Source organism: Sciurus vulgaris (genome assembly GCF_902686455.1).
Source record: "Sciurus vulgaris genome assembly, chromosome: 2".
Classification (NCBI taxonomy): domain Eukaryota; kingdom Metazoa; phylum Chordata; class Mammalia; order Rodentia; family Sciuridae; genus Sciurus; species Sciurus vulgaris.
This window is the reverse complement of record NC_136462.1, coordinates 192,827,626-192,842,356: the sequence shown is the minus strand read 5'-3', so window position 1 is coordinate 192,842,356 and position 14,731 is coordinate 192,827,626. Positions and strand designations below refer to the sequence as shown.

The 14,731-nt window shown below is 57.8% G+C and overlaps 1 protein-coding gene across 2 annotated transcripts in view; it reads left to right on the top strand.

Annotated features, from left to right (window-relative positions):
* The window catches only part of KCNB1 (potassium voltage-gated channel subfamily B member 1), an 84,256-nt gene extending 70,231 nt beyond the window's left edge, over positions 1-14,025 (top strand). For both annotated transcript variants that reach the window (XM_079127018.1, XM_079127019.1), the window contains exon 3: positions 11,203-14,025. In XM_079127018.1, the coding sequence (XP_078983144.1) occupies positions 11,203-13,209 (2,007 nt within the window). In that variant the 3' untranslated portion in view covers positions 13,210-14,025. The remainder of the gene's footprint in view (positions 1-11,202) is intronic.
* The last annotated feature ends 706 nt before the right edge of the window (positions 14,026-14,731 follow it).

Genomic DNA, 14,731 nt, shown 5'->3' with positions numbered 1-14,731 from the left:
CCTCGCTGAGTCCCTCTCCTGACAGGAAATGCAAGGAAATTGGTGGAAGCGGGGAGGGAGGGTGCAGGGGGAGTGGGCGAAGGCGGGGGGACTGGCAGTTCTGTGGAATGGGGCAGTTTTCAGCAGCTGCTTCCAAGGCCCTTGCTGGGTGACTCTGAGCACCTGGTTTCTTGCTGCCTCAGTGTTATGACCAGTCAAATGGGCTGGCAGGCCCTGGTGTGAGTCATACTCCACACACTGGGGTATTGCTTACTAAGCACCTCTCTGCACCGATTAGGATCCAGGCCCAGCTGCTAGAGCAGAGAGAGAGCCAGAGACAAGTGAATCTCTCTCACCAGTCCAGGTGTGAATAGTCCAAAACTGATGTGGGGGCTCTGTAAGGTTGTCCCAGCCCCATGTCCATCCTGCCTGTCTGCTCAGCATTTCCCAGAGTATGGCTTTCAGCTCCATAGCTCTTAATGGCTGCGTTAGCTCCAGCCATCACATTGTCATCCCTGGCAGCAGAATAGAGAAAGAGCTAGAGAGAGAAGGCAACCTGCCGTGATTTAAAGAAATTTCTGGAAGACCACACAACACTTTCACTTCCATCTTATAGGCCAGATCCAAAGACATGGCTTCAATCTAGCTGCAGGGGATGCTGGGAAATGCAATCTTTGCATCAAGGAGCCACGTTAATGGGTTAAAAGTCAGGATTCCATTCATGTGCAGGAGCAGGAATGGATCCTTGCTGTCTGGCATGCCCAGCTTTCCCCAAGGTGGTCCCAGGCCTGTGGACCATCACCCCTGGGTCTCAAGAATGGCGACTGGGAGGAGGCAGGGGAGCCTCCAAGTTCCTGACGTCCTTCTTGTCCCTTTTCTGGGCCATCAGGGCAATTAGTCTCTGTACCTGGACAGGTCAGCTCCCTCCAACAGTCGGACCAGGATCTGGAGTTTTGCTGCCCTGCGTGGTTTCAGGGTGGACAGCTGAGGTATCTGAGGAATCTTCCAGGAAACAGGAGTGACTGTCCCTGCCCAGGGCAGGTTCTCAGTGGGGCACAGCAGGGAAGCCATAGGGACATGGCAGTCCACGCAACAGGAATGGAGGCTGGGTGTTCCGCGCCGAGCCTCTGCTCCCACCATCCCCCACTCGCCCCAGTCCAGACACACCACCACCCAGGTTCCTACCTCAGGGCCTTTGCACGGTTGTTGCCTAAGCCAGGATGCTGGGCAGAGCCTCGCCTCGCTGCTCTCTGACGCGGCGACCCTGCGGGCTGAGTGTCCTGGTGAGCCCCAGAAGTCGAGGCTCAGAAAGACTAAGAAAGTTGTCCACGAACTCACAGCTGGAACGTGGGGAGCTGGGGTTGACACATAGGTGAAAGGAGAATAAACAGAACAAACCGCAGTCCAGGGTCCTGCCGCGGTCCCGGCGCCTGCCTCCCGCCAGGTCCGGCCCATTGCTCATCGTCAGAGGGAGTGGACAGAAACTCTTGTTCCCAAGCGGGTCTTCCTGGTCATTTTGACCCCCTTTTGTGAGAGCGGGGTGGTGGCCTTGGTGCCCACCTCGGGCACTGGAGGCCTGGTACCCACGGTGAGGCCTCGGGGCCGCCATCCGGGCTGGCCCCAGACCTCCGTCCTTGGCCGGCCTCTTCGTCAGCCACTGGGCCTTTCCTGAGAGACGAGTCGGGTTGACACAGGGGACAGATGGAGTCCGACTGGACCTCAGGAGCTCCTCGGTCCCGGAATGCGCTGCGGCTCGAGCAGGGCCACCTGGACTCGCGGCTGCGGTTGGTGCCGTGGCACTCGCCTGCTCTGGGGTGCCCGGGCTCTGCCTGGCGCCCCCTCCTTTGGGCACAGCTCGGGGCACAGGGACCGAGCATCCCTGCAGGATGCCCAGCCCCTGAGCACCAGGGAGAAGAGGGAACCAGGGTGCAGATCACAGATCTTGCTGTCGGCAGGGCAAGAATGTGTGTCACTTCTGGGCTCAGGCATGAAGTCCATGCTGGTCTTTCCCCTATCAAGATGGGAGGGCCACTAGATCCCTGAGCCACCGCTTGGAAAGGAACTGCACTGGAGACCCAACCAGACGCTCCGCGCATATTGCATGAGAAAGACCAGAAACGGAAATACACTTGCCCGAGGATGGCCAGCCAGAATGGGGAAATGGGTCTACTGACAACTCACCTTCCCGTTTCTTCTCACGTGAATCTCTACTGAGACTCATCTGCTTCAGGAGAAAGAGCCACCTGTGAGCCACCGTGAGCCACCCAGATGCCTCTTTCCTGGTATATGTTGGGCATTAACCAGCAAATCTGGCTCTCGTCAGGCTGGCCACTCACAGGCCAGCACGCTGACATTAGCCAGAGGCAGAGTCTCTCCTGAGCACATAGTAAACGTCCCTGAGCAAGCCCAGCCACCTTGGCCAAGCTTCCAGGAACTAGCACCCCGCCCCGACCTGCCAGGCTGGGGAGGCGAGGTCACTGGTCTGTGGCGCAGCAGAGGGTGTGGACGTGTCCTCACCTGACCCTCCCCAGCTCCTCATTTTTATTCAATCCCCACTCTCTCTGCAGCAGGGATAGGTCCCCGCCATTCATGGCTGCTGACACCACCCCTCCCTGGCTGCTCACACCCTCGGCAAACACAGGGACTCAGCAGCCACCCAGGCAGGAAAGACATCCTCCCTTCAGAAAGGAGCCGCCTCACCTGCCCTCTGCAGGGAACAGGGTGGAGCCCTCCTCCTCCCTGCCAGGGTTGTTCCCAGGTGGGCAGGAGGTGGTGACATCACCAGCTCCCCCAAATTCTTGCCTTTGGCAAAGCTCACAGGAACTCAGGTGGGCTGTTAGAGAGGATGCCCAACCCAGGGCCCCTTGGGAAGTCAGTCACCCCAGAGAGAGGGTTCAATGGAGCAGAAATGAAAGATCATAACCCAGCCAGGCGCAGTGGCACAGCCCTGCGATCCCAGTGACTCGGGAGGCTGAGGGAGGAGGATCACAAGTTCAAAGCCAGCCTCAGCAACTTAGCAAAACACAGCCTCAAAATAAACACTCAAAAGGGCGGGGATGGAGCTCAGTGGTCGAGCACCCGGGGTTCAATCCCCAGCACCGAAACACAAAACAAGAAACCATACCGCAGACCCTGGAATGCTAGGGTAGGAAAAATGTTTAAAAAGAAAAATAAAAAGCAAAAGCAAGGGCCTCGGACTCTAAAAGATGCAGGTGTGAGCTCTTCCACGTTTTTTCCCTGGACCTTTGTCCTCTAAGCCTCAGTTTACCCGATTATAAAATGGGACCACCGGTGGGCTTGTCATCAGGATGAAATGGGATCCTTTGTTCCATTAATGTTTCCTGAGCACCTGCTGCAGGTGCTGACGATTCTAGGTTTGGAAGCGTCAGGCTCACCCCTGCCCTCCAGGTGCTTAGTCTGTGGCGGTGGACATGCGGTGGGCATAGCAGGACTGAGGGCGGGACCTGAGAGCCTGAGACTGGTATCCGACATGGTCAGGAAGGCGGGCAGGCTTCCCTGCGGAGGTGGGGCTCAGGAGGAAGGAAGGAAGAGCTCCCCAGGAGCCAGAGGGCCTGGACACAGGCTCTAAGCTAGGGGGGGTCATGGGGGCCACGTGGGCCAAAGGCAGGCCAGCTGTCCAGTGAGCGGGAAAGGGGCTGGGACCGGGTTAGTCCAGCTGGAACCGTCTGGAACCCCAGACGGCTGCTCTGCTCAGCCCGCGAGGAGGAGACGGTGAAGGGTCTGATCATTTCTGCTCCTCTTCCACGGGGAGCTCGATCACGTGACCACAGGGCGCTGCGAGGGAAGCTGGGAAATGCAGTCTTTGCTCTGGTAGCCCGTGTCCCCCGGACGGGGGAAGATGGGGGATAGGCTCGGGGTCTCCAGAGGTCTTTGCCACCTTGGGCCCGAGTGGCTCTGGGGAGACCAGGAGGAAGCCTGTTTGCAGTGGTCCTGGCGGGAGTGGCTGGTGGCTGGGGGCAGGGCAGCCGGGGGGGCAAGTGAGGAGGACGCGTCAGGTGTGGGGATGTTTGTGACCAGGCTGGGCCACAGGCTGGATGTGGGGGCGCAGGGAGGGATGGGGTGTGGCAAGAGGACCCGCGCTCCTGGCTTGTGCCATCTGTTGGGGAAGTTCTTCCCACGTGGCCGCAGGTCAAGGGTCTCCACCTTCACTACTGCTCCAGCCGCCCCAGGGTCCCTGCCTGCAGAGACCCGCCCTGGCCGCTGCTCTGTAGCACTCACCCCTGGTCGCCCTGGGAATGCAGGTCAGCTGCAGAGGCTGCCGATTTTTCCAAGGGAATCCAAACATCTGGATCTTATGTGAAATCTCCCAATTTTGAAACTAGGGCAGTAAGTAAAAATAAATTTCTCAGCCCCGTGGGTCATAACGGCGGGGTGCCCCCGCAGTGACCGCTCCCTCCTTCCGCCTCTGGCCATCCAAAGCCAGCAGCCCTGGATTCCTGTCCCTGTGGGTGCACCAGGGGCCCCACGGGCTCCAGACTCCAATATCCACCCCCACCATGGGCCCCCACGCGTAGGGGGAGGACAGAGCCCCCGCCCGCCCCCAGTCCCCCTAATCGGATCTGCACAGTGACCCTTTAATTAAAACTCCCCACAGTAATCCCCCTTTAAAGCTGGGGGAGCGGAAGCACCGTAGAAGGACAAAGTCTGACGGTCCGAAACCGCTTCCTCCATCCTTGAGCATTCTCGGGAGGCCTCCTAGCCCGAGATCTTGTCCCCAGCTCACTGTCACGAGCTGTGTGCCCCTAAAAAGCCGCTCGGTGCTCTCGCCTCCATGTCCTTCATTTCCTTGGTGGCTCACCTATCAACTGTTTTGCAGCATCCACTCTGTGCCCCATGGGGACACAAGCAGGTCCAGCCAGGCCAGGCCAGCCCTGTGATGGGGGTGCATGAGCAGACGCACCCCGACCTGAGGATCAGAGAGAGTCCTCTGGGGCTGCGGCTTCTGAGCACCCAAAATCAGCCAGGAGGGTGCTGGGTGGGGAAGGCTCGCCAGGCAGAGGAACCGTGTGAGCCCTCTGGAGGTGAGTGACCGCAGCGGGGCAGCTTGGGGCAGTAAGTGGCTTTGCCAAGATTCAGTGTGGACTCTGCTGTAAGAGGTGGGGGAGTGATCTGAAGAGAGAAAGAAGGTCGTCTTGACAGAACGTCCAAAGCTCTTTCCATGCCTCATCAGAGGGCCCCGCCTTTCTGGCCTCCTCTCTCCCCTGTCCCCCTCACTAGACACCCACCACCACACTGACTTTCTTATGTTGCTTGATATGCCAAGCTTATTCCCACCCCAGGGCCTTTGCATGTGCTGTGCCTGCTGCCTGGAATGACACATTCTCCTTCTCATCCTTCAGTCTCAGCAACCAGGCACCTCCTACGAGAAGCTGCCCTGACCACCCAGCCTCATGTGGACACCCCTGGTGCTTCTCTCCTGGAGCCCCTGGTTTATTTCTCTTGGTGACATGCACACGTACCACTATCTGACATCACCCTGCTACAGGACTGACATTTTTCCTTCTGCCTTGCCACCTACCAGCTCCAAGAAAGCTATCTTTCCTGTTAATGCTGCGACCCCAGCCACTGGTACAGCACTTAGTACGTGCTCAGTGAACATGCGCTCACCGAGAGGAAGAAACTGGACTCTGTCCAGCCTGGGCAGCCATGGCCAGCTTTACGGCAGACCTGCGGCTGCTCAGATGTGTGGCCCCGCGATGGGCTTGTGGGGATCAAAAGCAGCAGGGTGCTTTCCATCATTTCGTTGAGGTGCGTTTTACATTCCACACGATTCACCGTTTCCAGTGTACAACTCAGTGACTTTTCATTAATGTACCAAGCTGTGTGACGTCCTCCTACGTCAGCTTCAGGACATTTTCATTATCCAGGAAATCCCTCCTGTCCATTAGCCGCTAATCCCTGACCCACCCTGGCAGCCACCAACCTCCTGGCTTTGCCTCATCCGGACACCTCATCTAAATGGAACCAGGTGATGGTGGCCCCTCCTGGCTGGCTTCTGCCTCCTAGTTAACGCGTCCGTCCGTCCATCTCCTGGATGCCTTTGTCCCCTGTCAGTCAGTCGGCGGATGCCGGGCTGCTCTGGCTCTGTGTTGGGGGAGAGTAGCTGGGGTGAGCAGGCCTGAGCGTCTCAGCTTGCCAGGGCTCCTGGGTTCCTGCACTTCTTGATGCCATGGCCAGAGTGACCGTGGGCATGTCCCTCCCTTCTCTGCCTTCTCTGCTTGAGTCTCCCCCCCGGCCCAGCGGGGAAGCAGGCAGTGGCCATAACAAGCAGTGTGGCTTCCAAGCTCAACCCCAAGCCCAAGCCCAGCCCACAGTTGGGACAGGGAGGGCCAGGCCCCGGCAGCCCTGAACTCCATGCTGAGATCTCCCAGCTGCTGTCTCCCCTCCCAGACCACCAAAGCCCCCTTTCCTGCTGGTACAACAGATGGGCTCACAGGGAGTTTGGGGACAGCCGTGGGTCCCTGGTGCTCTGGCCTGTGTTCCCTAGGTGCCCAGAGTTCTGCCCAAACCCAGCTGAGCTCCGATCCCAGGAAAGCAGCAACCCCATCAGGGCCTGAGCCGTGGCCAGGAGGACTCCTGGTGGAGGCTGCCCCCTGCGCCATCCCAGGCACTGTCCTGCGTTTAAGAACTGCCGGAGGACACCTTCTGCCTTAGCCAGGTGGCAGAGGCCCTCAGACCTTCTAGAAGCAACCGGTCTGGGTCGGGGTGGGGTTGACAATAACCTGAGTCACGAATTAATGACACTGCACATTACCAAGTGACCTTCTTCCCACTTAAGGGATAAGGAAATGGAGGCTCAGAGAGGGGAAGGGACTTGTAAAGACCTCATGGCTGCAAAATAAAAGCTGGGGACGCAAACCAAGTCCCAAACCAGCTTAGGACTCAACGTAAGGCTGTGGAGTCCCGGAAACAGGAGTCACCGAGGCGCGAGCCGTCCTGAGGGCCTATGAACTCACTGGGCCCTCACGGCAATGGTGTGGTGATCTCCCATTTTACAGGTGGGGAAACTGAGGCACAGAGGGCTCATCTCACATTTGGAAGCTCCTGGGCAGGAAGTGTGGCTGAGACTCTAAGGGCCTCAGGGGGTCTGGGAGAGGAGGACATTCTGTTGCCCGGAGGGCTAGGCAGGGGAGCCCAGAGGTGGGCCTGGGGCCCTGACCCCCCACCCACCCCCAGCTGCAGGCACCCCGGGGCCGGGCCTCCCCTCCTCCTTCCTCCCTGGGCATCCGGGCTGAGAGAGGGAGAGGGAGGCACTTTCTCAGGTTCCTGCCTGCCTTAGAATAACAGGCCCCAAGATGGGACAATAGCTGGGTGCATAATTCATGCGTCTGTCACAGAACATCAATTATGTGGGCCTTCCCTGGAGTTAGCTGGGGGTTAGAAACTGGAGCAGGCTTCCCCTGCCAGCCTCCGAGGGAAACAGGACCTCCCACGCCTTAAAGGGACACACTCCCCAGGAACCCGCTCTTCCAGGCAGGCGCCCCCATCCCGGGAGGCAGAGCCAGCAGCAGCCACAGCAGGGCCCAGCCAGAGGCCCACTGGCTGCCCGCAGGGCCAGACCCACTGTGTGCTCAGCCCTGTGCCCACGGCTCCACATGCCCCCCTGCGGCTCTCGAGGGCCGCCCCCGAGTCCCAGGGTTCCCCGGGCTCGGGCCCCACCGGCTTTTCAGGCTGGATGCTCCCTGCTCCAAGGGCAGTTCTGAGCACCGTAGGACGTCGCACCCCTCCCCCATGTCAGCAGCACCCTGCCCCCCATTGTGACAACCAAAAAGTTTCAGCAGAAATTGCCAAGTGGCCCGTGGGGTCAACATCATGCGGAGCTGAGAATCACGGGAATGCAGCCTTCGGATGCTGAAGGTCATTCAGCCAATAAAGTCCCAGCTGGGCCTCCAGTCCAGGGCCCGCTCGCCTGTCCTCTACTCAGGGGTTCCAAAGAGTGTGCCACCAAACATTTGTTCCAGGGATCACTTCTTCATTGTGATGGATAGTTAGTGCGTGTATCAATAGCACGAAAAATCAGCAGTTTTGCATATTATTTGCATATTGGGCTAAAATACAGTGTAGAAGCTCGATGGGGGTTTTGTTTTGTTTTGCTGTTTCCCTTCACCATTAAGGAAAGAGTGGCCTGTGGAACAGAAGAACGCATGCAGTAAGATATCCAGACCGTGCTGATCTGTTCAAGGCGCGTGTGTGGGAAACTATGCAGAAAAGCAAAGGGAGAAGAAGAAAACTGTACAGCCATTACCTCCGGGGCTGGGGGGACCAACAAAGTATCAGTGTCACTGCTACCTGCTCCGTTCCTCAGCTTGGCGGTGGGTTCACAAGCGTTCATTTGATTACAGCTCATAAATATACGGAAAGCGGGTCTGCTTTTGTATGTATCAAAAAGATTTCATTTGGCAAAGCGATGATGAGTTTTCTGTCTTTCAATGGATACACATCAGGACACTAAGACTCAGAAGCTCGTTGTTTTAGAAACTGGACGCGCTGGACATCACTGTAGCACAAGGGAGCAGAGGTCAGTGGGGGCCGAGGCGGGGGACACTCCGCTGGCCCTCCACATCTGAGCCAGCTGGTCAGGGCAGGCGGCCAAGCTCCTGAGGCCACATGAGGCCTTAGTAAATGGTCAATAAACCTCGCAGGTTGAAGGCTGACCCCTGGCCCTGGCCTTCTCACACACTCTGGGAACTTGTGCGCCTGTCAGGGGTCACCCCAGGCTAGGCTCTGGGGTGCCGAGGAGAATCTCAGAACCAACCCGAGTGCCCAGGGCTCAAGATGCTGGGCAGCCGTGGGACACACCTGCCTCAATGGGATCCCCAGGGACAGCAAAACAATGCGGGGACCCCGAGGAGCGAGCGACTGTCCCCGCCTGGGGAAAGCAGGGCACCCCCAGCAGGGCGGGACCCCAGCTGGGCGTTAGTGGCGGAATTCATCGACGGAGAGCAAGAGGCTCAGACTCGCGGACTCAACCCACAGAGGCGAGCGGCAGGGCCTGGGCACCTGTGGCGGGGGAGGCCAGGGAAAGGGGGTGGAGGTGACAGGAAGCCACATGTCCTGCCTGGGGAATCATCACGGGGACCAGAAGCCTCTCGCTCACTCACGCCACGTGGGGGTTTACTTACAGGGTCCAGCAGGCCCCTCAGAACAAGGGCAGGAAGCAAAGGCCAGCGGGGCCCTTGGAGGGGGGCGGCGGGGCTGACGGGGTGTGGAGGTTGAGATGCGGCCCGGGGATGCCTGCGGCCTGCCTCGGACACAGCCGCGTGCGCCACTCAGGCGTGGACATGTTCATTCACATGGCATGTGTGGTTATGACCTTTGCAGATGAGAAAACTGCAGCTTTTCGAGGTTAAGTAACTGGCTCAGAGGTAAGGAAGTGGCAGAGTGGGGCTGCCCAGTGCCGGCGCTCCTAACTGCTGCCGCCCACTCTCCAGTGATGCTCCGGTCCCTCCGGCCCTCCTCTGCCTCTTGCCTTCATTCTCTGGCTTCTCTGACCTTTTGTGCCCCCTCTGACTCCTGCAGCTGGGGATGCACTTACTTGGGGCTTGGGTTCACCATGATGCTGGATCCGTTCTAGACTCTCGCTCGCCATCTTGTCTAAGGGGTCACCCTCCCGTCACTCACACACCTCCTGCGTCCTGAGCACAGATTCTCAAAGACGGGTTGGCTGAGCCCGGGGTACCAACTGGCTCACCCTGGATCTTCTACCCCCCGGGCTGATCATTAACGGGCAGGATCAAGCAGTACAAGCATTGCAACAGGGCCCATCCCTTCCGCCAGGCAAGGGAGGGTAAACCTCCAAACCTCCAAAAAGAAGGCAGGGGGGCATGTCCAGGAGATGTGTTTAGGGTTTAGATCTTGCCCAAGGAGTCCCGGAAACTCATTCAGCAAGAAACAATGTGACTGGATTTGTATTTTTGACAAAAGACCCCTGAAGAGCAATTTATCATATCAGCCCATGGCCTAGATTCCATTTTCATTCCAACACCTTTCTTTCTTTCTTTCTTTCTTTCTTTCTTTCTTTTTCTTTCTTTCTTTTTTTTGTTGGGGGGTGGGTGTGACCAGAGATTGAACCCAGAACCCAGGGGTACTCTACCACTAAGCCACATCCCCAGCCCTTTTTTATTTTTTATTTTAGACAAGGTTTTGCTAAGTTGCTGAGGCTGACCTTGAACTTGCAATCCTCCTGCCTCAGCCTCCTGAGCCACTGGGATTACAGGCGTGGGCCACCGTGCCAGTCCAAGCCCTATTCTTGTGCAGGCGATTCAGTGGCAGTTAAGACAAAGTCCTTCATTCCAGAAGTTCATAGTTCCACCCAAGAGTTAATAATGAGGGTCCAGGGTATCTATGCCTCCTTGGAAATCACCTGCAAAATCTCGTGTTTGAGCATCTTTCTAGCAAAGGGTTCTCCACTGTCATCTGAATCTTTTTAAAATTTCCTTTAGTTGTAGACACACACAATGCCTTTATTTTGTTCATTTATTTTTCTGTGATGCTGACGGTGGCACCCGGTGCCTCACACATGCTAGGCAAGTGCTCCACCACTGACCACAGCTCCGGCCTTGTCTGACTTTTAACCCAGCCTTGAAACTCATGCTTGGGGTCAGACCGACCTGGGTTAAAATTCTGTCTGCCAATTTCTAGTTTCCCCATCTGATCAATAGAACAAATATTATTTAATCGAGTTGCTGTAAGAATGGGGACAGTATCATGTGGCAAGTGCCTGGCACACACACTAACAAAGAGGCAACTCCCGGTATCCTTGGCACCAGACCGTGTGAGCAGCAACCCCCAGCATCTCATGAACCACCTGTGTAGCTCAGGAGCCAGGTTCTGACCACCGCCTATTTATAAATAAAGTTTTATGGAAACGCAGCTACGCCCATTCATCTTTGTGTTGTCCGAGCTGCTCTCATGCTCCAGAGTCCAGCGGTTGCCAGAGAGGAGGCATGGGCTTCGAAGCCACCGCATGTGCCCTCCCGCCCGCCACAGAAAGAGGAGGCCCGCCCAGCTGTGCCAATCGACCAGGGTCGTTTCGGTTTTCTGGGTCTCCACTTGCACATCCGTAGGAGAAGTGGGTTTGAGTAAGTTCCCTTTCGGGCTCAAGACTCGGTCATGAAGGGACAAGCGGGAGGGAAAGGCAGGGCCCACGGCGTCACCGTGACCGTCCCGGGCGCTAACCAGATCCTCCCCTTCTCCTCGCAGATCCTGGCCATCATTTCCATCATGTTCATCGTCCTGTCCACCATCGCCCTGTCCCTCAACACGCTGCCCGAGCTGCAGAGCCTGGACGAGTTCGGCCAGAGCACGGACAACCCGCAGCTGGCCCACGTGGAGGCCGTGTGCATCGCATGGTTCACCATGGAGTACCTGCTCCGCTTCCTGTCCTCGCCCAAGAAGTGGAAGTTCTTCAAGGGCCCGCTCAACGCCATCGACCTGCTGGCCATCCTGCCGTACTACGTCACCATCTTCCTCACCGAGTCCAACAAGAGCGTGCTACAGTTCCAGAACGTGCGCCGCGTCGTCCAGATCTTCCGCATCATGCGCATCCTCCGCATCCTGAAGCTGGCGCGCCACTCCACCGGCCTGCAGTCCCTGGGCTTCACCCTGCGCAGGAGCTACAACGAGCTGGGCCTGCTCATCCTCTTCCTCGCCATGGGTATCATGATCTTCTCCAGCCTCGTCTTCTTTGCTGAGAAGGATGAGGACGACACCAAGTTCAAAAGCATCCCGGCCTCTTTCTGGTGGGCCACCATCACCATGACGACCGTCGGGTACGGAGACATCTACCCCAAGACTCTCCTGGGGAAGATCGTGGGGGGACTTTGCTGCATCGCGGGGGTCCTGGTGATTGCTCTTCCCATCCCCATCATCGTCAACAACTTCTCCGAGTTCTACAAGGAGCAGAAGAGGCAGGAGAAGGCGATCAAGCGAAGGGAGGCTCTGGAGAGGGCCAAGAGGAATGGCAGCATCGTATCCATGAACATGAAGGATGCTTTTGCCCGGAGCATTGAGATGATGGACATCGTGGTTGAGAAAAATGGAGATAATGTGGGTAAGAAGGATAAAATACAAGATAACCACTTGTCTCCCAACAAGTGGAAATGGACCAAGAGGACACTGTCCGAAACCAGCTCAAGTAAGTCCTTTGAAACCAAGGAGCAGGGATCCCCTGAGAAGGCCAGATCATCTTCTAGTCCTCAGCACCTGAATGTCCAGCAGTTGGAGGACATGTACAACAAGATGGCCAAGACCCAGTCCCAACCCATTCTCACTACCAAGGAGTCAGCAACACAGAGCAAACCAAAGGAAGAACTTGAAATGGAGAGTGTTCCCAGCCCCGTCGCCCCTCTGCCCACACGCACAGAGGGGGTCATCGACATGCGCAGTATGTCCAGCATCGACAGCTTCATCAGCTGTGCCACAGACTTCCCGGAAGCCACCAGATTCTCCCACAGCCCTCTGGCATCACTCCCCACCAAGGCTGGGGGTGGCATGGCTCCAGAGGTGGGCTGGCGGGGAGCTCTGGGGACCAGCGGTGGTCGGCTGGGGGAGGCCAACCCCGCCCCCGAGGCCAGCCTGCCCTCGAGTTTCTTCATCGAGAGCCCTAAGAGTTCCATGAAGACCGGCAACCCTCTGAAGCTCCGGGCACTCAAAGTCAACTTCCTGGAGGGCGATCCCAGTCCCTTGCTCCCCGTTCTGGGGACGTACCACGACCCTCTTAGGAACAGAGGGGGCGCCGCGGCCGCCGTCGCGGGACTGGAGTGCGCCACCCTCTTGGACCAGCCGGTGCTGAGTCCAGAGTCCTCGGTCTATACCACAGCCAGTGGTCGGACGCCTCCCAGGTCGCCCGAGAAACCCACAGCAATAGCGTTCAACTTCGAGGCGGGCGTCCACCAGTACATCGACGCGGACACCGACGACGAGGGGCAGCTGCTGTACAGTGTGGACTCCAGCCCCCCCAGAAGCCTCCCCGGGGGCACCAGTCCCAAGCTCAGCGCGGGCACCAGGCCAGAGAAGAACCACTTCGAGAGCTCCCCGCGGCCCGCCTCCCCAAAGTTCCTCCGGCAGAACTGCGTCTACTCGACGGCGGAAGCGTTGACTGGAAGAGGCCCCGGCAGCCAGAAGTGCAAGCTGGAGAACCACGTCTCCCCCGTGCGTGCCTTGCCCGGGGGAGGCGCCCAGGGCAGCAGCAAGGATCAGAGCATCTGACCTCCCGCGGGAGGGAGAGCGCAGGCCAGGCCAAGGGAGGGCTGCTGGGCTCCCTGCCACCCAGCTCTCCCGTGTGGACCCTGAAGCGGAAAGTCTGCAAAGCCCCGGGGATCCAGAGAAGCTTCCTGGGTCCCGGAGAGCCATGATGGGTCCAGCAGCATGAGATCGGCCAAGCCGTGGGGGGCAGCGGCTCTCTGCAGCAACCCCGCTGCCCTCTGCGGAGCTGACAAGAGCAGAGCTCACAGCGCCCCATCGCGACCCACCCACCTGCTCCCCACTCTGCCCATCCCCCCAGCTTCTGCGGGAGGAGAAGCTGGAACCAGTGGCTGGGGTCGGAAGGGTGGGCTGGCCGGCTTGGTATGGGGGGCGCGGCCGCCTCCAGGCACACCTGCCCGTCACCTCCTGGGTGGACCCCACTGTTGGAAGGCCACTGAGAGAGTTTGTGTCCTGGGGAAATCTCAGCACCCAAAGCGGAGGTCCCAGCGCAAAACCCTCACTCAGAAGACTTCACTGACCAGTATTCCCAGAACCCGAGATTTTATTTTGAGATGTCGTCAGGGTGAGCGGCACCATACTCGATTTCAGTTGCCCCCAGCCATCTGGGAAGGGTTCCAAAGGCGGCCAACCGTTGTAGGCAGAACTCAGCATGGGCTTAGGGTGATAGGAGGAAAATGCTTTCTGTGCTCACTAGTGTAGCCTCGAAAGATATGCAAGTGTCAAATATGCAAAAGAAATAGCTACTCAAAGAGACCGTGTGCTACTGAAGAACAGCATCGAAATCCGGTTTCTGTTCTTTTTTTTTTTTTTTTTTTAACGGGCAAGGGAAAGAACACCCTCATTGAAAGGCCCCATCCAGACTTCTGAGTGCTTCCTGCTCCAGCGGGGAGATCACCTACTATGACAGAAAGTCCTTTTTGTTTCCTGTTATATTCAAGCTAAAAAAAAAAATGTTAATAAAAAGCACTTTATGTTTTTCAAAAATAGTTCTACCAGGGACAGTGTCCACATCTTGCACTTTAAACAAGCACTATTTCCCGGGGGCTGCTTACTGACCCTGTGGTTGGGTTGTTGCCACGTGCCCATTTCTGGCCACGGTGGGTCCCGCTGTCTGCCGTTTCGGGGTCTGTGGCTCCTTCTCTGCCCCTCTGGAGCCTCCCCGCACCCCCCGTGGGTCTGGAGGGCCTGGGCCCTCTGGCAGGGCCTCTCCCGAACTCACGTGTACAGGAGACGTGCGCATCTCAGAAGGTCGCAGCGACGGTTGGGCTTCGGGTGTCCCCTCTGCTCTTTCTTGTCAACAGCCTTCGGTGTGTGTCCCGTGTCTGTCCTGAAGCTCAGCTCTCCTTCCTGCAGCCGTCCGTGCAGACAGTACAGACTAAAGCAATAAGTATCCGTGTGCATCCTGAGCAGTTCTGGGCTATTTCTTGGTGTTGGTCTTCTTGTCCTAGCTTGATGACCTGGCATTGTCTCTGCCTGCTCTTAGTCCAACAGCACGGTGCCGTTGGCTGTCCCTCGGTGCAGTGAC